General features: G+C 41.2%; 1 protein-coding gene across 1 annotated transcript in view; it reads left to right on the top strand.

Moving 5' to 3' along the window:
- ST8SIA1 (ST8 alpha-N-acetyl-neuraminide alpha-2,8-sialyltransferase 1) overlaps window positions 1-22,617 on the top strand; it is a 170,475-nt gene that overhangs the window by 50,004 nt on the left and 97,854 nt on the right. Inside the window, exon 2 of the mRNA XM_037915679.2 lies at window positions 10,370-10,514. Within this exon, the coding sequence (XP_037771607.1) occupies window positions 10,370-10,514 (145 nt within the window). The remainder of the gene's footprint in view (window positions 1-10,369; window positions 10,515-22,617) is intronic.

Raw genomic sequence — 22,617 nt, 5'->3', positions numbered from 1 at the left:
TAGTGTTTCCGGGGTCTGTACAGGGAAAAGGTAATACTGTTAAATGATCTATATATTAAAAAGGCAAACAATGAAGTGGCAAAAATTCAGATGACACAAACTCAAGATAGTCAAGTCCAAAACAGACTTTAAAGAGTTGCAAAGGGATTTTACAGAAGTGGGTGACTAAGCAGATGAAATTCAGTGCTGACAAATGCAAAGTAATGCACGTTGGGAAAACATAATTCCAACTATACATATAAAAGAATGGGGTTTAAATTAGCCGCTACCACCCAAAAGAGAGAAGGTTCTGGAATCATTGTGTATAGATCCCTAAAAACATTCACTTAATGTGCAACAGCCTTATTGGGGGTGGGGGGTGGGGAAGGGGGGCACAAGGGAAAAAAGCAACAATAATCAGGGATCTGGAACAACTTTATATAAGAAAAGATTAACAAGACTAGGACTTTCCAACTTAGAAAAAAGAGACAGCTAAAGGGGGAATAAAATAGAGGTCTATGAAATCCTGACTGAGAAAGTAAATAAAGTGTTTACTTCCTTTTTTATAACAAAAGAACTAGGGGTTAGCAATTAAGATTGCTAAGCAGCAGTTTTAAAATAAACAAAAGGAAATAAATACAGGAAAATTTAACCTGTGGAACTTCTTGTCAGAAAATATTGTAAAGGCCAAGACTATACAAGGTGGTTTTTTATTGTTGTAAAAAGAGAAATTCATAAAGGCTATTAGCCAACATGGGCAGGGATGGTGTCCCTGGCCTTTGTTTGCCGGAAGCTGGGAATGGGCTGCAATGGAATCATTGCCTGGTCTGTTGATTTTTCTCTGAAACACCTGGCATTGGTCATTGTTAAAAGACAGAATGCTTGGCTAGATGGACCTTTAGTTTGACCCAGCATGTTTTTATGCTTATGCCTCAAAGAAGGGTGCTCATTGTATTGAAATTTGTGTAATTTAACAATCTTCTGGCTTATTCTTCAGATAGGTCTAGTAATCACATTGCCAACAAGTCATAGCAAATTTCACAGCATACTTCTTGCTTCCATAAATTTATAGATTAACCTGCAAAAACATAAGCAACAAAAACAAAACACACAAGGCCTCTGACTGGATCTTATAGGTTAGTACATACTATGCATTCATTTCTGAAAATGGTTATATTTAGTCCCTTGGCAAGTATAAGTGGATTTGATCAGAATTTTTTACACGTCTCTATCTGGAGTGGTTACTAAAACTGCCATGGGACTGGCCATATACTTATCTGTTAACTGGAAAGGGTTTCCTTTATATAGGGATTATTTTACCTTTGCTTACCAATTTTAAGCATTACTGTGTTTTCTATTTTTCATCAATATTTTAATTTCTTTGGCTCTTCCTTTTGTTTGTGTTGATTTCTCTGTCCAAATGTTTTCCAGTGTTTGCATCAAATTTGCTACCCAGATCATCTTCTGTACCTGTTCAGGCATTTTTTTTTTGGTGTTAACAGGAACTCAGGAGTTCTTATAATTTAACCTGTTATTAATTCAAATAGGTTAATGACATAATAAGGAAACAATTAACAAATTCAGTACACAGAACCATTTAGCGTTGTCCACTGCTCTGGCCATTATAGTTGGAAGGTTGGCTACAACAAGGGTAGACTTACAATTATATTTCTATAATCATGGCATGTCACCTGCCATCTGCTTTCTGTACAAGCCTGATTGGGGAGTTGCAGGGGCTTTGACACTTTACTACTACCCCTTGTGCTTTTAGATCCTGCAACAGGGGTGTGGTTTTTTTAATGTGGGGAACAGTTTCCGCTGGATAGGAATACTGAGGAGCTGCTTTACACATTTTTCTTCCCTCCCCGCCCCCCCCACTATCTTTACCACTGCCTTTTCTTTCTAGCCCAAACCATGAGAAATTTCCCTTATTCACTTATTGTCTGGCAGTGCCATAGCTTTACAGGCTCACGTTCGTAATCCTTCTGAAACAACCAGGTTATTTACAGTCTTTCTTCATAACCAGCCTTTCTGCCAAATTAATCATTCACTTTTCCAGTTGTACCATATCTACTTTTAATATAGCTTTTTCAGTTATGCTGTTACAAACCACTGTATTTAAAATGCAGTTTGATCAACAACCCACGGCAGGTGTTTTAATACTTAAAGTTGCCTTTGCTCCTGTATTGATTAATGTAAGGAACCATTATGTTTTCTTCTGTCCCCTCTTCCATGTAAGATTTTTAACAATTTTGTATGGCTGTAATTTGGCTACTAACATCTACCTTTGGGGACAGGGGTTGCTAAGGCCAAGGCATCTTTTCTGAAATGTGGAGCAACCCTGACAGGGAGCTGCCAGTTTCATCTGAGCCAATTCCAGGGATAACAAGCCATAAGAACTTACTAGCAGATCTTCTGTACCTGTTCCCACAGCCTCAACAGCCTTAACTCCTGGCTGCAGCATTGACTGTGATCTAGTCCTTGCCATCAAATCACTTAAAGCAGTTAGCAAAGTCTTCAGAGGTTGCCCATCCAAATGAGCCATATCTGCCCCTCTTTCCTGAAGTTGAGTCCATACCTGTGCTCTCAATGATTCACACCCCCCCCCCCCCCACAACTAAACACTTCACATCTCCTACCATACCGTCCTCGTCCTATTTCATTGCAACTACCATGTCCCATATTCATGTGGTTGGAGCCATTCTAGCCTGCTTGATTGTTGTTGGGAGCCTCACTAATCACTTTCTGAGAAGAACTACCTTTTCCACTTACTACCCTTTCTGCCTCCTGAGCTGCTTTAATCCATTCAACCTGATCTAAATCCATCCAGGATCCTATGAACACCTTAATAGGTTTCCTTAAACGATCATAGATAAAACCTGTCAGCTGTTCCTCCTCAATTTCAGCCAGAGAGCATACCAATTAAACCTAGAACAATAAGCCATAACAGATTCTCCTTCCTTCTGATATATCAACAAAGCTGCCCTTCTCAATTCAGAGGGGGTCAGAAAGTATCAGGCTACTTCTGGATAACACCATCTTGGTCACCTTTGTTTAACTCTGCCTCAATTTCTGCGAACAAAGCCATTCCTTCCGTAGGGCCAGCACAAGTTATTATCAGTTCTCTTAAATCTTCAAGATCTAAATGTTTTCTAACCATGTATTCAAACAGCCAAGACAAACATGTTCTCTTAGTCAAAGAGTCCATTTGTTTAGCCAGTGCCTGTTTTTTAGGCTCAGCCAGAGGATGATTTACTTCCTCTTGTATTTGCCGTGAAGGCTGAGGCATTTTTGCTATCACTACTGGCTGGACTGCCGGAGGACCTGGAAGGGGCTCCTCTTTCTCTTCCACCTGTATATTTATTATTTCTGAACATTTATGGGTTAAAGCTGTTATCTGCTGAGCCTTGGTTACATTTTGTGCTATAAGTTTTCAAGTCACATTTGAGGCTTTCATTCTGCAATTTTAGTTTTTCCCATTCCTGTTCCAAACTTTCTTGCACAACATCTTGCTCCTTTACAAGCTTATCTACAGCACAATACATAGCACAGATGACATGTGCTTCTGTTTGGGCTTTCTCGGGAGCGTAACCTTTTCAGTACCTCAGCAGCAAGTTGTCCAAAACAACTTGTGGGGACTGCATCAACCAGATATTGATCAGACCCCAAGCTTTTAAACACCTGTCTTAATAAACACTCATCAACCACACCCGGAGGATTCGGGGCATCTCCGTTGTCCTCTGGTTCAACCCTTTCCTGTCTGTGTTTGCAAAACATCGTCAACTCTAGGAACGACCAATACAACCCCGCTCACCAGTATATTTTCCTCTCTGCATACTGTAACTAAATCTGGTCCCCCAAGCTAAAATTAATATAAGTCAGAACTGATTCAGAACAATATTTAAATCAGTTGGTTAACACCAGTGATTCAGGAGACCAAGCTCCTCAAAGGCCACCAGTTCAGAAAACAGTTTGATTCAGTTTAAAGATCTTTTTTTTTTTTTTTTTTTTTCTTGGACATGACAGTAACCATCCTCTGCTATCAGTGTTGGCACCAGGGGGATACTACCCCTGAATTTCAGAGTAGCAGCCTGAATGGATCTTTAATGGCTCCCAGAGGAGCAGATTACTGTCATACCAGTGAAAAAGGTCCACAATAACTTGCATACACTGTAGTTTATTTGAGAAGGAATTACACAAACAGTAAAGGGTTACATTAAGCACATAACTCCTATGTTAGGCATTAAAGAACTATACAGTAAGAGCTATACATTCCTCTTGGTGAGCCTCTTTCACAAATGTACAGAAACCAGCCCTGTACTGGCCTCACAGAGTTTCTGCTTGGCAAACAGAAAAGGTGGTTACCCAAATTTTATGGATGACTTCTTCTCTCCAGGTCTGGTCTCCTCAGCCTTCTGGTCTGTCTCAGATTCCCTCGAGGCAAGGTCTTGGTTGCCTGGAAACCCCTTTGATCAGTCTTACTTGAGCCCACGGAGCAGAGTTTTGGCTACTTTGTCTAGCAGCGTCAGTTAAGGAATTCCCCCAACAGTAATTGAATTTGCTTGATTTTTATACTTTCTCCTCAAAGGAGTCACATGTCTTAAAAGCATGCCCAGTGGGCATGTGACTACCGATTTTTACCTGACTAATATTTTAGGAGGAGACTGCAGAGTGGTGCCAACTGAACATTACCGCACATTCACTCCCTTATCCGTTATTCACTTCAGCTCCCTGTGTGATGAGTCAGCCCATGTTCCACTCAGGATGTTCTACACATGTTTGCTTTCAAGTGGACATATTTGACTCAAACATCAGTATTGATCATACACGCAGCATGGAGCCAGTCAGTTTCACTTCTACCATCTGCCTGATGCTAAGAGAAGGATTCTGCTCCCAGAATTCTTTTGCAGTTCAGTCATGTCAAACCATGTTCTCACGATTCATTCAGTATGGCCACATCTATCCAGCACCATCCCAACAGTCCCCCATTCGATATTCAGTTACCAAAGATAGTCAGACAGCCTACCACTATGTCTGTACTTCCGTGTTTGTGTAATGATTAGATGGACCTGATTAGGTGGCGCAGTTCAAGTACAGCTTAGTAATCCTTTCCTGTTGAAGCCCAAAAGCCCACCCGTACCTTGGCCTCAGTTATGGCCACAAATCATCTTAATGCATGGGAGGGATTTTTGGTTTTGACTTATAACCTTGGGAAATGTTCTAATTTTACATTTTTTTTTCTGAGTTTTGCTCTGGGTTCAAGCCAGTGTAAACAGAAACAAAAGTTTCAGAAAACTCACTGTAAACCAAAACTTCAGGCTCTAGACTCTGTGTGGAAGAGGATTTTTTTTCCCATGTCAGATGTAGGATTTTCATATAAGCTGTTACCAGGAGGGTTTCATTTTACCCACAAAGTTGCTTATAGCTTTTTTCTCTCTAAAAACATCTTGTTACAATCCAATGCTTATAGTCAAGACATGGTGTTGGCAGAGGAATGGGTAATTTCTTGTGTAATGAACAAGATAAGAATGGCAGGCTTTAATAATCTCTGTAACACAGCGAGCATTTTTCAGGTCTTCCAGTTCTAACAAGATATGCAACAACAGCAGTTCTTTTGGGAAGATGAAGCCTACAGAAACTTTATGTACGTAACGACTGTATTCAAATGTTGAGGAAAAACGTCTACGAAGGCCAGATCCTCAGCTGGTGTAAATCAGTGTAGCTCCACTGAAGACAATGAAATTATACCAGTTTACACTGGCTGAAGATCTGGCTAATGAGTATAAAACATTTCATACATGGTTTTCTCACTGATGAATAGATCTATTTTTCACAGGAGCTGGCACTCGGGCCAGACTTCCCCTGAAGATGAGAACTGCAGGCTCTGGCCCATTATTTTTTTTGTAATATAGTAGCTCTTAAAGGTCCCAGCTGAGATTGGGTCTCGTTGTGCTAGTTCCTCGAAGAGTCTCTACCCCCAAAATATTTACAATCTTATTAGAATAGAAAAGATAGAAAAAGGGTGAGGAAAAGAAGAATATCTTCACTTTATAGGTGGGGAGGTGAGTCATTGAGTGGTTAAGTGACTTGTCCAAGGTCACACAGGCTCTCTGTAGCAGGGACAGGAATTGAACTCAGATCTCCTGAACTGAAAGACTATCTTCTATGGGGAATATCATTCTATTCCATGTCTGCTCTAAGCTGTTTTTCAAAATGTGATTCAGTGAATGATTTCAAATCTCTTGTGGTTGTTTTAAAATATCATGCATTCCAGTCATCACAGCTCTGTGGTAGAGGTTTCATTTGGATTTCATTTCAAGATGGGGAGGACATGAAATACCTCTCTAGTGTATAGAGATTGGAAAACCTCACCCCAACCACTGGGCACGTGTAGGAATATAGGAATTGCCATACTGGATCAGACTAGTGGTCCAGGGAGCTCAGTATCTTGTCATAGAGTCTCAGTCTATACTGGAAAATTACATCGATTTAACAACATTCAGGGTTGTGAAAAATCCACACCCTGAGCAGCATAGTTAAGCCAACCTAAGTCTCCGCATAGACAGTGCTAGGTCAATGGAAGCATTCTTCTGTCAACATAGCTACTGCCTCTTGGGGAGGTGGATTACCTATGCTGATAGAAGAATCCCTCCCGTCAGTGTAGGTAGTGTCTACACTGAAGTGCTACAGCAGTGCAACTGTGCTGCTGTAGTGTTTTAAGTGTAGGCACAAGCTCTGAGAATGGTCAGGACAAGCTGCTTCAGAAGTCTTGAGGAAACCCTGCAGTTATAGGGGAACCTGCTTGATGGAAAAATTCTTCTTAACTCCAGGTTTTAGGCATAAATCAACCTCTAACTAATGGGAGTATCTGCATCCCTTCCAAAGCTTTTATTCTTATTAATCATATAAGCTTTCGGTCTTTTTGGACTCCTACCGCTGGTCTTATTACCGTGACCCTGTGAAATTCATGGGCAATTTGTGCACTGTGTGCAAATGCATTTCTTTTTCCCAGTTTAATCTTTCTGCATTTCATTTTCATTGGATGTCGCCTTTAGTGTCTCAATACCAGGCTCAATCCATCTTTCCTATATCATTATCTACTATCCTTCTCTCCTCCCTGCCACCAGCAGCTCTTCCTGTCCTCTTCTGTTTCCTTCAATGGGCTGCTCTCTGGTAGCCTGGGAGATAGTGCACTGGTAGCAACAGCGTCAAAGCAAGTAAATCAACATCCTGACCAGGATTTGGGAAATAAATCATAACTAGAGTGCAGAGAATCACTTTTTATTTTTAAATTGTGAAATATGTTGACACTGTTTCCATTTTACCAGGTTCAAAATGGACCCATTTTCGTATTAGTGCTACTTGAAATTTGTATCAAATGTTATTGAAACAGTTCCAGACATTTTTTCATTTACTAAGAAGCTTCAGAATGTTGGTAAATAAATATTTTTGATTTTTTTAAATGAAGTTGTGACTACCAAAAAAAAAATAAAAATTGAAAAGGCAACATTTAAATAAAGGCCATTTTTGACAGAAAAAAATGTTCAAAACACGTTAATCAGTTATGTTGTGCCTTTCACCTATAACCCTTCAGCCAAGAGCCAGTGGCAGCACTAAGGCTCAGGTTCAATCTGTCTAGTGGTTCTTTTCTAAAATAAACAATCTTATGGCTCAAGCCTCTACTCAGCTGTACTTCTACTTCTGGCACTGGGAAATTAAAATATAACCTCTCTGGTCACTTTTGCAGGTGTTTCATACCCACTCACAAGCACTCAGGAATCCTTGAGGTCATGGAACCTCGGTATCATTTTCTGGGGGAAAAAGAGACATTTCAGAGTAACAGCTGTGTTAGTCTGTATTTCCAAAAAGAAAAGGAGTACTTATGGCACCTTAGAGACTAACCAATTTATTTGAGCATAAGCTTTCGTGAGCTACAGCTCACTTCATCAGATGCATACTGTGGAAAGTGTAGAAGATCTTCTATACACACAAAACATGAAAAAATACCTTCCCCCCCCCCCCCCACTCTCCTGCTGGCAATAGCTTATCTAAAGTGATCACTCTCCTTACAATGTGTATGATGATCAAGTTGGGCCATTTCCAGCACAAATCCAGGGTTTAAGAACGTCTGAGGGGTGGGGGTTAGGAAAAAACAAGGGGAAATAGGTTACCTTGCAAAATGACTTAGGCTTGAATAGAGACTGGGAGTGGCTAAGTTAATTGTATCCAATTTGCAAATGAATTCCAATTCAGCAATTTCTCACTGGAGTCTGGATTTGAAGTTTTTTTTGTTGAAGAATTGCAACTTTCATGTCTGTAATTGCGTGACCAGAGAGATTGAAGTGTTCTCCGACTGGTTTATGAATGTTATAATTCTTGACATCTGATTTGTGTCCATTTATTCTTTTACGTAGAGACTGTCCAGTTTGACCAATGTACATGGCAGAGGGGCATTACTGGCACATGATGGCATATATCACATTGGTGGATGTGCAGGTGAACGAGCCTCTGATAGTGTGGTTGATGTTATTAGGCCCTGTGATGGTGTCCCTTGAATAGATATGTGGGCACAGTTGGCAACGGGCTTTGTTGCAAGGATAGGTTCCTGGGTTAGTGGTTCTGTTGTGTGGTATGTGTTTGCTGGTGAGTATTTGCTTCAGATTGGGGGGCTGTCTGTAGGCAAGGACTGGCCTGTCTCCCAAGGTTTGTGAGAGTGTTGGGTCATCCTTCAGGATAGGTTGTAGATCCTTAATAATGCGTTGGAGGGGTTTTAGTTGGGGGCTGAAGGTGACGGCTAGTGGCGTTCTGTTGTTTTTCTTTGTTAGGCCTGTCCTGTAGTAGGTGACTTCTGGGAACTCTTCTGGCTCTATCAATCTGTTTCTTCACTTCCGCAGGTGGGTATTGTAGTTGTAAGAATGCTTGATAGAAATCTTGTAGGTGCTTGTCTCTGTCTGAGGGGTTGGAGCAAATGCAGTTGTATCGCAGAGCTTGGCTGTAGACGATGGATCGTGTGGTGTGGTCAGGGTGAAAGCTGGAGGCATGTAGGTAGGAATAGCGGTCAGTAGGTTTCCGGTATAGGGTGGTGGTTATGTGACCATCGTTTATTAGCACTGTAGTGTCCTGGAAGTGGATCTCTTAATCATTTTATTGTATATAAATATTTAAAACTCTGGAGTTTTGTTACCCCAGAGTTCCAAGTATTCATAGTCCAGCTTGCTGAGGTCCAGAACTACTTAGTCACAAAACAATCCCCACCCACCTAAACCCCGCTTGGGGTGCAATCAAACTTGGTGGCAGTTGGGAGATTGTGGGGAGCTCTATGCCTGTCTGCTTCAATGCAGAGAAGCCCACCACATCAGATCCTGCTCTGATGTGCAATTTTGTGACATCAGTTCTGCTCAAAGAGCCCAACAACACAATTGCAAACTGTGGCACCAATACTGGAGAGCCTTCCTCATGGGAGTAATCCTCCAGTCCTATCAGTAAGGATTTCTCTTTATGGCAATTGCAGAATCGGGCCCATATACTGTACACAGGAAACCTTGTCCTTTCATAAAAACCCAACTGCCTCTTGGGCGGAACACAACATTGTTTAATAGTGCACAATGATACAACAATTTATAGGAGAGGAAAGGAGAATGCCCTATCCCATTAAAACGACATGGCATCCATAATATAGCAGAATACAATTATCCAAGTTGGACTTCAGTCAGATTGCAGAAGCTGTGAAAGTAGCACAAGGATTTTTAGTAACTTGAAACAAACCTGAACTGATAAACTAGGAGTTGGGTCTCAACTTTCCCAAAGTTTGGGGAGTATTCAGTTGTGGGGTATTATATAGGCCTGGTAATAAACAATAAAACATTGTATTTAACTTTTATGTAATTAAACAGTTTTTTTAAACTATGATTTCTTTAATTTCCATGCCTGTGACTCTTGAAAGGGTACTAGAGACCTGTGGTTTTTATGTTTACTAATTAGAACTAGTTGAAAATGGGCATATTTTTTGCTTAAAAACTGTTCCCAATTTTATTTAAAAAAAATTAAAATGATGGAATATGTTGGACTAGCTTTCTCTAAGAATGTCAATAACAATCACGATTATTAGTTCCTCTGCAAGTGCAGTAATCACTGCAAACTCATTGGATTGGAATTTGAATGTCTAAATACCTTGTTTTCTAAATAGTCCATTAAACTTATCATACCAATATTCAGAGTAGAAATCTTCTATTGTTTGGCTCTTTATTAGTAGAAGAGGCTTGACTTAACAGCATTTACATAATCTCAGTTGGGTGGAGATTCAAGTAAAGATGGGAAGCATCACTATGAGATTTCCATAACTGAGCCCTAACTAATACATTTATTTCTTTCTCTTTGTTGCCGCTATTAGGAAACAGCTGGAAGACTGTTGTGACCCCAGTCAGCTCTTTGCTATGACAAAACAGAACTCTCCACTGGGAAAGAACCTCTGGTTTGATGGGGAATTTTTACATTCTGTCACTATTGACAATGCAACTTACTCCCTTTTCCCACAGGTCAGTAACTGTCTTGTTCTTTTCATTTTACCCCTCTATTTCCTCTCCAGACAATAACTGTATATGTTAAATCAGGCTGGCTAAAAGGCTAGTTGTAAGGAATAATCTGTAACATTTATCGTGAAGGAGTGAAGTTTTCTTGTAATTCCTTTTTTAGCCAGGGGCACTGCAAACCTCTGTCTCCCCACCCCCATTGCATATACAGCAGGAAGACTAGCTATAGTTTGAATTCCTCCCATGGCCACTTCTCAGTATTGCCCTCCCCAAAAGTTTACAAATCATGAGTCAGGACCCAAAAGATCATGAGAGTAACATAAAAATTATGATATTTTAAAAAATGTTTTGGATCCTTTTATTTGCCTGTTGGGTTTTGAGCCTTCAGGGAGCACTCCGGTTATATTTCAACCTTTTCTATTTAACCACAAGGGCTAGGAACTTACATTAAATAAATGCTTAAATTCTCACATTTCCAGAAGCTGGAGCTTTAAATAAAACCTCAAATATGTCAAGGCTAGTGATAAAATCACAAGAGTTGGCAACACTACAAAACATACAGTGAAGAATCTTAAAGTTCTCCTTGCTTATATAGCATGCAGAGATTTGCCAATATTTTTGGCTTAAGCCTTTTGTCCCTCCCCATTCTCTAGAAAGACTGCTTCTGGTCTATAATATTTAGACCCAGATTCACAGCTGGTCTTAACAGGAGCAGCTCAGTTGAAGTCCTTGGAGTTTCACCCACTTACATTATTGATGAGTTTAGTCCTTAGCATTTAAATTTAAAGATCTTATATATATGATGGGCTATATTCTGATCTCCATTATATGGGTCTAAATCTGGAGTAACACATCAAGTTCAGAATTTGGAAGAATTGAGGTTACTTCTGATTTTCATCAGTTTGACTGAGTATAGCAGATGGACCACGGCGTAGAATATAAAGATATTCTGGCTATTTATTTTTCAAGGGCTCAATCCTGCATTCCCTAAGAAAGCAAAATTGTCATTCAGGTCTTTAGGGCCCAATCTTGCAGTCCTTAACAACTAGCCTACAGTCACCAGAGGCTATTAAGGACAAATTGGAGCACAGTTTCCAAAAGAGGGTAATGGAACAGGTGGGCACGCACAATCCAACAATAAACAAACGAGCCACAAAAAACAGGCATTTGCACTTTGGGTATTTGTGCAGCTACCTAATTGCTTACAAGCACAAACATGGCGTTTGCAAGTATAATGCGTGTACGTACATTGTGTTTTGCAGCTGTAACTTACATTTCTGCATTTTAAAATTTGGCAATTGATTTTTATTCTCTTATGAAAAAGTATATTGATAAATTGAGTTCCAGTGTAAATGAAACCACAGAGATCTTTCTTTCCTCTTAAGTAATACTGAAGGGCAAAAAATGTCCTGTGGTCAAATATTTGTTTTAAATTGATCTCATTTTGAAATGGTGAAAAATGATGGAGGAATTTACTAAACTGCTGAGTAACATTTTCTGTTTTAAATGGTACAAAAGGGATTAAGAACCCCTTTGGATCAATTCAAGTGATATATTTGGAGTTAGGGATCTATGAACCTTCTGAGCTAAGCATGACCCAGCAGCATAATTAAATGTGCTTAATTTTGTGTGTGAGTAATCCAATTGAAGTCACTAAGACTGAAACACCTGCGTAAGTACTTTCCTGAGTAGAGGCCTATGTTTGTGAGTTGAACCCTGTGATTTCATTTGCAAGAGGCTGGCCATCAACCAGTGCCTCCAAATTCTCTTAGATGTTAGTTTGACAACTCAGATCTCCAAGGAAACACTCTACTTCTCCCAGAAAGCCTTTTTTCCCCCTCTAGTTGCTCCTGGTCCTATGACCTCCTATGTGTAATTACTTTCTTCACTTGGATCCTTTTGGGGCCACCTCCTCATTTCTGTTGCAGGTAGGGCACCATCAGTGTATGAGGCCTTCAACCTCAGGACTTGCTGAAGAATTCTGGTTCCCCTGCAGAGTCTAAGAGCCAAATTGTGTGTCACTTACCATAGTTAGTAACACCTTGCTCCACAAATAGTTCCACTGAAGTTAATGGGACTTCTTGTGGAATAAGGAGCTATTCATCCTGAGTAAAGTTGATCCACAGTATCAGAATCTGGTCTTAAAGTTTGACCTGATAGTCACATTACAGAGCTTCTCTATTGTGCCAGTTCTGTTTGTTTTTGTTTTTTTTTTCCTGGTGGAGAGGGATGGATTAATAGAATGGGGTGAGGAGAGAGTTTTGGTTAGGGGGTATCAAAAAGGTAATTCATTTTGGGACTTTGGTCTCATGATACTGTCTATGGTTTTGTTATTGATAAATGTTGTATTTGTAACCAGAATGGGTGGGTGTATTTTAAATAAGATGAAGTTAGTAAATAAATGATTAATTTTCCCTATAAAGACTTACAGTGAAATCTTGACTGTATTGAAATCAATGGCAGTTTTGCCATTGATTTCAAGGGGACCGGGATTTCACCCTCAATGCCAACTTCTACTTACCAGTTATTCACTTCTTGGCAACTCTCTCTTTTCTGGGACTCTACTGTTTTAAATTACAAAATACAAAGCACAGCCCACATGTGATTTGAAAAACACCTAACAGCCTTGATTGATTGTGATTTTTGTTGTTAGGTGGTTTGTTAAAATTTATTTTTTGTCTGGAAAATATGTTTGGGGGGAGGATGGGTGGCGAAGAAATCTACGAATTGAATTCTGAATGCCCATAGAAGCTGTAACATTGATCTAAAGTTGTTACATATTTTACTGGATTAATAAACAAATTGTATTTTTTAGAGAGACAGTTCATTATATTGACTTCTGTCATTCTTTGGTGCAGAGAGATTGTAAATTGCTTTGCATTCAGATTAAGACATCAATACATTCCTGGATAGGTCAGCTTGATTTTAGACCTACTCGCTTCTGTCAGTAATGGTGCGAGCAGCTTGAATGTGAACCATTTTGCATTGTTAAGGCTTCTAAGCTGTGATGAATCTTCATAGCTTTTTTCGTTTAAAAAAAATGCTAATTTTACAGCCATCACAACTACTTTTTTTTTTTGAACATTTCAAAAAAAATAGGTTTAGAATCAATATGGCTGTCTACCAGAGCTGGGCAGAGAGGCAATTCCCTTTTGGGGAAAATTTAGATATTTTCAAATTTGGGTCTATTATGATTCAGAACCTCAAATTTCTCCATCAAAGGAAATGGAGCCTTGGTCAATGTGGCAGTCTGCCTAGTTGACAGCCCTGGAACCATGATCTCAGGAAGCCCTTGGAGCTTGGTTTGCCAAGGGTCTGAGTTTGTGAATTGGGGCTCCCAGCTCCCCAGAGCCAGTTACATGGGCTGCTGAGGAGCTGGGAGTCTGGAAGCCCAAGTTACTGAGGATACTGTCAGGTGAACCAATAGGAAACCAGGCTGATGGAAACCCTGGCAGGCAGGGATCCATCAGACCTCTGCCTTGGTTCTGTTGGAATTCTGCTGAAATCAAATCCCCTTCATGTGACATTTTGATGAATCAGCACTTTCTGACAAAATGTTTCATTGGAATTTTTCTGACCAACTTTGATATCTACCTATCAAGTCTACAGATGTTTAATAAGTATAGTCTCACCCAGTAAGCATACCATAATGGGAAAGGAGGAAGAAAAACTAAAGGAAAACATAGAGCAACAAAACTCACAACTCTGGCAACATCTGTAACTTGGTTTGCTATCCCTGTGCATTTTAACACAGAGGAATTTTATAAACCTTTAACAGGTGAAACCCCACTAGACTTAAAAGCCTAGGAAGGTTTATTTATAGTGAATTCATAAAGTATTTGTCTAGCTTCATATTTCAGGTAAAACCTTGGACTTAACACTTCAAACCCCTACTTTGAAGAATGACATCTATTACGAAAATTGCTTGCCAATTGCTAGTGAGCTAAAGATGAATATTCCTTTCAGAAGTGTTCAATAGCTTAACAACAAACCGCTTTATAAAATATGGGTAATACTCTGAAATGCTCAGCAGATATAGCAGGAACGTAAATGATCACAGCTATGTTGATATAATCTGAGAAATATTTCCTCCAGGATGAATAAAAACACTTAATCACCATCCATCTGCTGTGCTAAGCCATTCTGGGTTAACAGAAGACTTCATTCCTCAAATCATCACCCAGTCATTGGTTTGCAGTAGGAACTAACTCACAGCCCAATTAGGGAACTTGCCATACTTGATGCAATAGAATAAACTGAATTTTATTGATTACACACACACACACACACTAAAATGCATAAAAATTAAGCAGTAGTGGGATACTGATATAAATGCAATTTAGATGCTCTCAGGCCATTGATATAAAAATTATTGTATTACAGAAAAGTAAACATTCTACCAGTCAAGTTAGGTAATACCTGTAGACAAATGCATCCCTGGAACTGGTCAAAGATTTTCCAGTGACCACTTCTGAAAATGTTGGCCTAATCTTCTTTTTGCACTATGGGCCAAGTCTTTGGCCTGAAAAGTGGAGTTGGATTCGATGATGATGAGGGCAGGAATGGGTCGGAGTCATACCCACATAGAACAAGCAGTTGCAGTGCTGATCATAGAATATCAGGGTTGGAAGGGACCTCAGGAGGTCATCTAGTCCAACCCCCTGCTCAAAGCAGGACCAATCCCCAATTAAATCATCCCAGCCAGAGCTTTGTCAAGCCTGACCTTAAAAACTTCTAAGAAAGGAGATTCTACCATCTACCTAGATAACACATTCCAGTGTTTCACCACCCTCCTAGTGAAAAAGTTTTTCCTAATATCCAACCTAAACCTCCCCCACTGCAACTTGAGACCATTATTCCTTGTCCTGCCTCTTCTACCACTGAGAATAGTCTAGAACCATCCTCTCTGGAACCACCTCTCAGGTAGTTGAAAGCAGCTATCAAATCCCCCCTCATTCTTCTCTTCTGCAGACTAAACGATCTCAGTTCCCTCAGCCTCTCCTCATAAGTCATGTGTTCCAGACCCCTACTCATTTTTGTTGCCCTTCGCTGGACTCTCTCCAATTTATCCACATCCTTCTTGTAGTGTGGGGCCCAAAACTGGACACAGTACCCCAGATGAGGCCTCACCAATGTTGAATAGAGGGGAACGATCACGTCCCTCGATCTGCTGGCTATGCCCCTACTTATACCATTGGCCTTCTTGGCAACAGGGGCATGCTGTTGACTCAAATCCAGCTTCTTGTCCACTGTCACCCCTAGGTCCTCTTCCGCAGAATTGCTGCCTAGCCATTCGGTCCCTAGTCTGTAGCGGTGCATTGGGTTCTTCCGTCCTGAGTGCAGGACCCTGCACTTATCCTTATTGAACCTCATCAGATTTCTTTTGGCCCAATCCTCCAATTTGTCTAGGTCCCTCTGTATCCTATCCCTGCCCTCCAGCGTATCTACCACTCCTCCTAGTTTAGTATCATCCGCAAATTTGCTGAGAGTGCAATCCACACCATCCTCCAGATCATTTATGAAGATATTGAACAAAACCAGCCCCAGGACCAACCCCTGGGGCACTCCACTTGACACCGGCTGCCAACTAGTTATGGAGCCATTGATCACTACCCGTTGAGCCCGACAATCTAGCCAACTTTCTACCAACCTTATAGTGCATTCATCCAGCCCATACTTCTTTAACTTGCTGACAAGAATACTGTGGGAGACCATGTCAAAAGCTTTGCTAAAGTCAAGAAACAATACATCCACTGCTTTCCCTTCATCCACAGAACCAGTAATCTCATCATAGAAGGCGATTAGATTAGTCAGGCATGACCTTCCCTTGGTGAATCCATGCTGACTGTTCCTGATCACTTTCCTCTCTAAGTGCAGGGTCTAAGTGCTTCAGGATAGATTCCTTGAGGACCTGCTCCATGATTTTTCCGGGGACTGAGGTGAGGCTGACTGGCCTGTAGTTCCCAGGATCCTCCTCCTTCCCTTTTTTAAAGATTGGCACTATATTAGCCTTTTTCCAGTCATCTGGGACTTCCCCCCCGTTCGCCACGAGTTTTCAAAGATAATGGCCAATGGCGCCGCAGTCACAGCTGCCAATTCCTTTAGCACTCTCGGATGCAACGCATCCGGCCCCATGGACTTGTGCATGTCCAGCTTTTCTAAATAGTCCCTAACCACCTCTTTCTCCACAGAGGGCTGGCCACCTACTCCCCATGCTGTGTTGCCCAGCGCAGCAGTCTGGGAGCTGACCTTGTTCGTGAAGACAGAGGCAAAGAAAGCATTGAGTACATTAGCTTTTTCCACATCCTCTGTCACTAAGTTGCCCCCTCATTCAGTAAGGGGCCCACACTTTCCTCAGCTTTCTTCTTGTTGCCAACATACCTGAAGAAACCCTTCTTGTTGCTGCTAGCTGCAGCTCCAGGTGTGATTTGGCCCTCCTGATTTCATTCCTACATGCCCAAGCAATATTTTTATACTCTTCCCTGGTCATCTGTCCAATCTTCCACTTCTTGTAAGCTTCTTTTTTATGTTTAAGATCCGCAAGGATTTCACCGTTAAGCCAAGCTGGTCGCCTGCCATATTTACTATTCTTTCAACACATCGGGATGGTTTGTCCCTGTAACCTCAATAGGGATTCCTTGAAATACAGCCAGCTCTCCTGGACTCCTTTCCCCCTCATGTTGTTCCCCCAGGGGATCCTACCCATCAGTTCCCTGAGGGAGTCGAAGTCTACTTTCCTGAAGTCCAGGGTCTGTATTCTGCTGCTTACCTTTCTTCCCTGTGTCAGGATCCTGAATTCAACCAACTCATGGTCACTGCCTCCCAAATTCCCATCCACTTTTGCTTCCCCTACTAATTCTTCCCGGTTTGTGAGCAGCAGGTCAAGAAAAGCTCCCCCCACAGTTGGCTCCTCCAGCACTTGCACCAGGAAATTGTCCCCTACATTTTTCAAAAACTTCCTGGATTGTCTATGCACCACAGTAGTGCTCTCCCAGCAGATATCAGGATGATTAAAGTCACCCATGAGAACCAGGGCGTGCGATCTAGTAGCTTCTGCGAGTTGCCAGAAGAGAGCCTCATCCCCCGGTCCGGTGGTCTATAGCAGACTCCCACCACTACATCACTCTTGTTGCTCACACTTCTAAACTTAATCCAGAGACACTCAGGTTTTTCTGCAGTTTCATACCAGAGCTCTGAGCAGTCATACTGCTCCCTTACATACAGTGCTACTCCCCCACCTTTTCTGCCCTGCCTGTCCTTCCTGAACAGTTTATAACCATCTATGACAGTACTCCAGTCATGTGAGTTATCCCACCAAGTCTCTGTTCCAATCACATCATAATTCCTTGACATCACCAGGCCTCCAGTTCTCCCTGCTTGTTTCCAAGGCTTTGTGCATTTGTATATAGGCACTTGAGATAACCTGCTGATCGCCCCTCATTCTCAGTATGAGGTAGGAGCCCTCCCCTCACAGACGTTCCTGCCTGTGCTTCCTCCCGATATCCCACTTGCCCACTTACCTCAGGGCTTTGGTCTCCTTCCCCCGGGGAACCTAGTTTAAAGCCCTCCTCACTAGGTTAGCCAGCCTGCTCGCAAAGATGCTCTTCCGTCTCTTCGTTAGGTGGAGCCCGTCTCTGCCCAGCACTCCTCCTTCATGGAACACCATCCCATGGTCAAAGAATCCAAAGCCTTCTCTCCTACACCACCTGCATAGCCATTCATTGACTTCCACGATGCAATGGTCCCTACCCCGGCCTCTTCCTTCCACGGGGAGGACGGATGAGAACACCACTTGCACCTCATACTCTTCAAAGGCTACCACACGCCAGCCCATTAGCTGAAATGACCCTCTGTATGTCTGTTCTGTGGCAGGACAGAGGACCACAGCAGGTCCTATGGTCACTCTCCTAATCCTCCACCATTTGCCTTCCTTTTGTGCACTGAGGCATGCTCCCTATACTGTACTCCAGATTGCTGCCAAGGTGCCCTCTGAGGAATAGAAAATAAAAATATTAAGTTTTTAAGCAATCCATGGACTGAGTGAAAAACTGACTGGCAAGCAGACTCCCTGCCCCAGAGCTGATCACAAAGTATACTGATGATACTAAGACAGTGCATGCTGGGACAGCTTAGTTAAGGGGGATCCCTGCAGTGCAAAGGGAGAGGATGCAGCTTCCCCCTACCCCCAGGAAAACAAAACTACATTTAAAATGTAACTTTTTCTGTGCTGTAGCTGCTGATCTTTGCGCATCCAGTAGTATGTTTGTTCTAGTATGGTTGGTCCAGGGTTCTTTTTAAAGATTTCAGTTCACGTTCAAAGAAATTAGTTCATACTGTGTGCCTGAACTTTAATGTGAAAACACAGGAGTTATCTGACACAGAATAGGTAACACACACGATCAGTGAGGATGGATATTAGCATAACTTGATCAGGTCATACCAGTGCATTTTCTGGAGGTTACAGCTGTAGTCCTCTTCTGTAATGGGTTTCCATCACAGAAGATATCTAACCGATTTCTTTGAAAAGTTAATAGATAATGGTGACCCAAGAGACATAATAAACTTGGATTTAAAAAAAGCCTTTGATAAAGTCCCATGTGGTGACAGGGTAAGGGATGAAACTCGTTATGGATGGAAAGCAGGTTATAAAAATTATAGGAAACAGAGCAGTGGATAAGTTAATGGTGGGGTTTTGGCACTGGGATCTGTTTTCTTTAATATATCTGATACCCTGAAGAAGGAAGTAAAGAGAGAGCTGTTGAAATTTGGTACTGATGCAAAGTTATTTCAGTTAGTAATATCTGCTGAGGATTGAGAGAACTCTAGGTGGACCTAAACACACCGGGAAAATGGGAACATGATTATAACTGAACTTGAATAAATACAAGGTCAAACACACTAGCAAAAAAATTGTCTAGACTGATGGTATACTGACCAGCTCTGCACTTTTGAGTTCTTCTTAGGAAACATTAACTGCAAGAGTGTGAGGAAGAATATACAGCCTGCATGCAGATTGCCATAACAAGGGTTAAATCAGAGGGAGACAGGAATATTCCAGCAGATAAGACCTGTCTCTCAGAAGAAAGGGGCTCTCCTTAGGGGCAGGACACTTTCAGTAAGAGTCAGGGCAGGAGGGCCTAATCCAGCACAAAACACAGGAACCTACAGAACTTGGGACAAGAAAAATCTTGTTAGATTCTGCAGGGACTGAGGAACCCGCTGTTAGGGATGAAGCTGTATGTAGTAAGGGGTAGCTGGCATTTCCTGCCCTTTATTGTTTGACTGGACTGAAAGGAGACCGGCAAAATATATGTATATAATTTTTTTTAAATTTTTTTGGAGTTTTTGGAAAGGTTAAGCAAACTTGGTTCAGATCAAGAAAATAGCCGAGATATAACTCAAAACCCTGAGGGACAAAAGTGAATTAGAAGTAGTCTGCTTTGAGGCCAGTTACTGGAAAAAGCCCACTTTTACAGATATTTGCAGAAAGAATTTTAAATTCACCCAAACAAGTTTTCACACCATAAATATGATGCTCAGAATGTCTGTTCAATCAGGGAACAAACACTTACCTTGCAACCTCTATGTCCAATCGAAACACATGCTGGAGTTTTGAATACTGACCACTTGAAGTGAACTTCATGTGAATAATCTACAGGCCAACAAGTATTTGCCAGAGAGATCCAGTGAATAATTAAAAACCACAGATGGATTTGAGAAAAGTTATTCATGAACAATTAGTGAACAGGAAAAAGGTAACATTTGACAAACGATTCATCCAACTTTACACCAAGTGAAGTTAAAGGTTTGTAAATTTTGAACAAATAAAAGGTAACACTTTTTAAATAAGTGTATGGGAAATAAATTGTGATTGGATATGTAATAGTACTGAATAACTTTATGAGCACTATGACAGGTTTCAGAGTAACAGCCGTGTTAGTCTGTATTCGCAAAAAGAAAAGGAGTACTTGTGGCACCTTAGAGACTAACCAATTTATTTGAGCGTGAGCTACAGCTTACATGCTCAAATAAATTGGTTAGTCTCTAAGGTGCCACAAGTACTCCTTTTCTTTTTATGAGCACTAATAATTATAGCTATGTTTGTGAAAATATAGGGAACACAGTTCCTTAATTCAGGGCATTAGCAGAGGTCTGGAAGGATTTTTAATTCCCCAAGACTTTTACAACATTCTTTAATTAACTAGAGTTTTATTGTCTTTCTCTGAAATTGGACTAGATCAGATAGATCCAGGATGGCAAATCCTATGGTCCTGTTCATGGCATGTGCTGGGATTTTGTGGTTCCCAATAATAACCAAATGAGTCAGATGCCGGGCAGAATCAAGGGTCTTTGATACTTTTTTCTATTCAATTCAACAAGACTTTATTCAATGTGCAGAAAGGGAGAGCCCCTGGTACAAAAATCAGCCAGAGTCCCTCCAGCAAGGAGCCCCTCCTGTTGCTATTTTATAGCACATCGCAGTTACATAACACAAACCTCTAGAGCCAATCATATTTAACCTTTTAATCCTTATATGGATTTGTTGATCACATGCTTATACTTCTCCACTCCACATGTTGAGCTCACCCTCCTCCCCTGGGCCTTTTCTAGAATGTTCCTAGGGTGGCGAGCCACAGCATGCTTCTTTATGCATACATAGCTTCTAAATCACATTTTGTTTAAAATGAACACAAGCATACCCTTCACATGCCATTTGTACAGTCAGTTGAAAATACATTCAGGAAATGCTGATTTGGAAAAGGAAAAAAATTACAGATCTTACATACAATTCCTTTTGTGTGACAGTTTGCTCATACTCTTTGGCTAGGCTCTTGCTTATAGTCTGGGTTCTCCTTACTACCCTTAACTTTTTCATCTACATATAGTAGTCTGGTGACTTCTGAGTTACATTTAATGAATATTAATATTACCCCAAAACTTTTTCTGTGCTTTGTTGATATTTCTTTTCTCATCAGACTGTTATGAAGATGGGTTATCTAGTGATGGTCCACATTTTCCTTTGTCTTGGAGTGGAGAATACATCTATATACTTCAAAGGAGAATCTCTTAAAAGATTTATAATTCGAAACAGGAGAGCATATTTTGTTAAGACAGGAGAGGATGTTACTGTATCTTATCCAGAAATGATACTAGTCTTATACTAACACATAAGAAATAACCCATAAAGATCAAATGCTCCAAATTCCCACTTAAGGAGCCTGAATCTTCTCTTGTTTAGCACTGGGTAAAGGCTTGTCTACATGGGAGGGCTTTTGCTAATTATCATTTTGTGAACAAACTGTTGTGGAATAACTATTCTGAAATAATTGCATCCACACAACCAGCGGTCACCTACTTCCCTCAGAACGTGTGCATGCACGTGGCACTGACTTTTTTCAAAATAAGGTCAGCATTTTAGGCAGGTGTCCCATGGTGTTTTGTTCCACTGATGGGCTCTTATGCATTCTGACACATTTCTCCTGCATATTGTGGGATACTTGCCGGAAGCCACTGGAATTCCAAGACTTACCTATTCCCATGATTTCTCTCGTGGTGTCCCATGATTCATCTCTCTTTTGCGAGCTAGTGCCATTTTCAAACTGCTCTCAGCCAACATGGAGAGAACACTGCTGTATGCCATGATTCTGGGGGTCATTAACACACAGAGGCTGCTGCACATGTATTTGAAATCATGTTGCTTGGGTGGCTTTGTACTTGGAGGCCAGCTATCGCACTGCTGAGCCAGATTGGCTAGAGGAGGAAGAGAAGGAGGGTGAAGATTTTCCTGGAGCAGCTTCATGTGGTGCAGTACCATTTCTGGAATCGGAAAACTAGCAGTGACTATTGAATAGTGTTGCAATCCTGGGATGGCCAGCAGTGGCAGCAGACTTTCAGGATGACAAAGGGCAGAGGGGTGTGTGTGTGTGGGAGCAGGGAGGGAGGAGAGGGGGAAAGAGGGGATCAGAGTGAAAAGTGTCAAGTTTGCCAAAAGGCAAAGAATGGTAGGATTAAACCTATGCCCACAACACCATATTCTGTTGTGTGTAACGCAGATTTGTAAAGCAATTATGGAGAGTGACTTATGTTACATAGGAAAGAAAATGATCAA

The sequence above is a fragment of the Chelonia mydas genome, chromosome 1, assembly GCF_015237465.2.
Source record: "Chelonia mydas isolate rCheMyd1 chromosome 1, rCheMyd1.pri.v2, whole genome shotgun sequence".
Taxonomy (NCBI): Eukaryota; Metazoa; Chordata; order Testudines; family Cheloniidae; genus Chelonia; species Chelonia mydas.
Note: the sequence above shows the minus strand (reverse complement) of the source record. Positions and strands in the feature narration are given on the sequence as shown.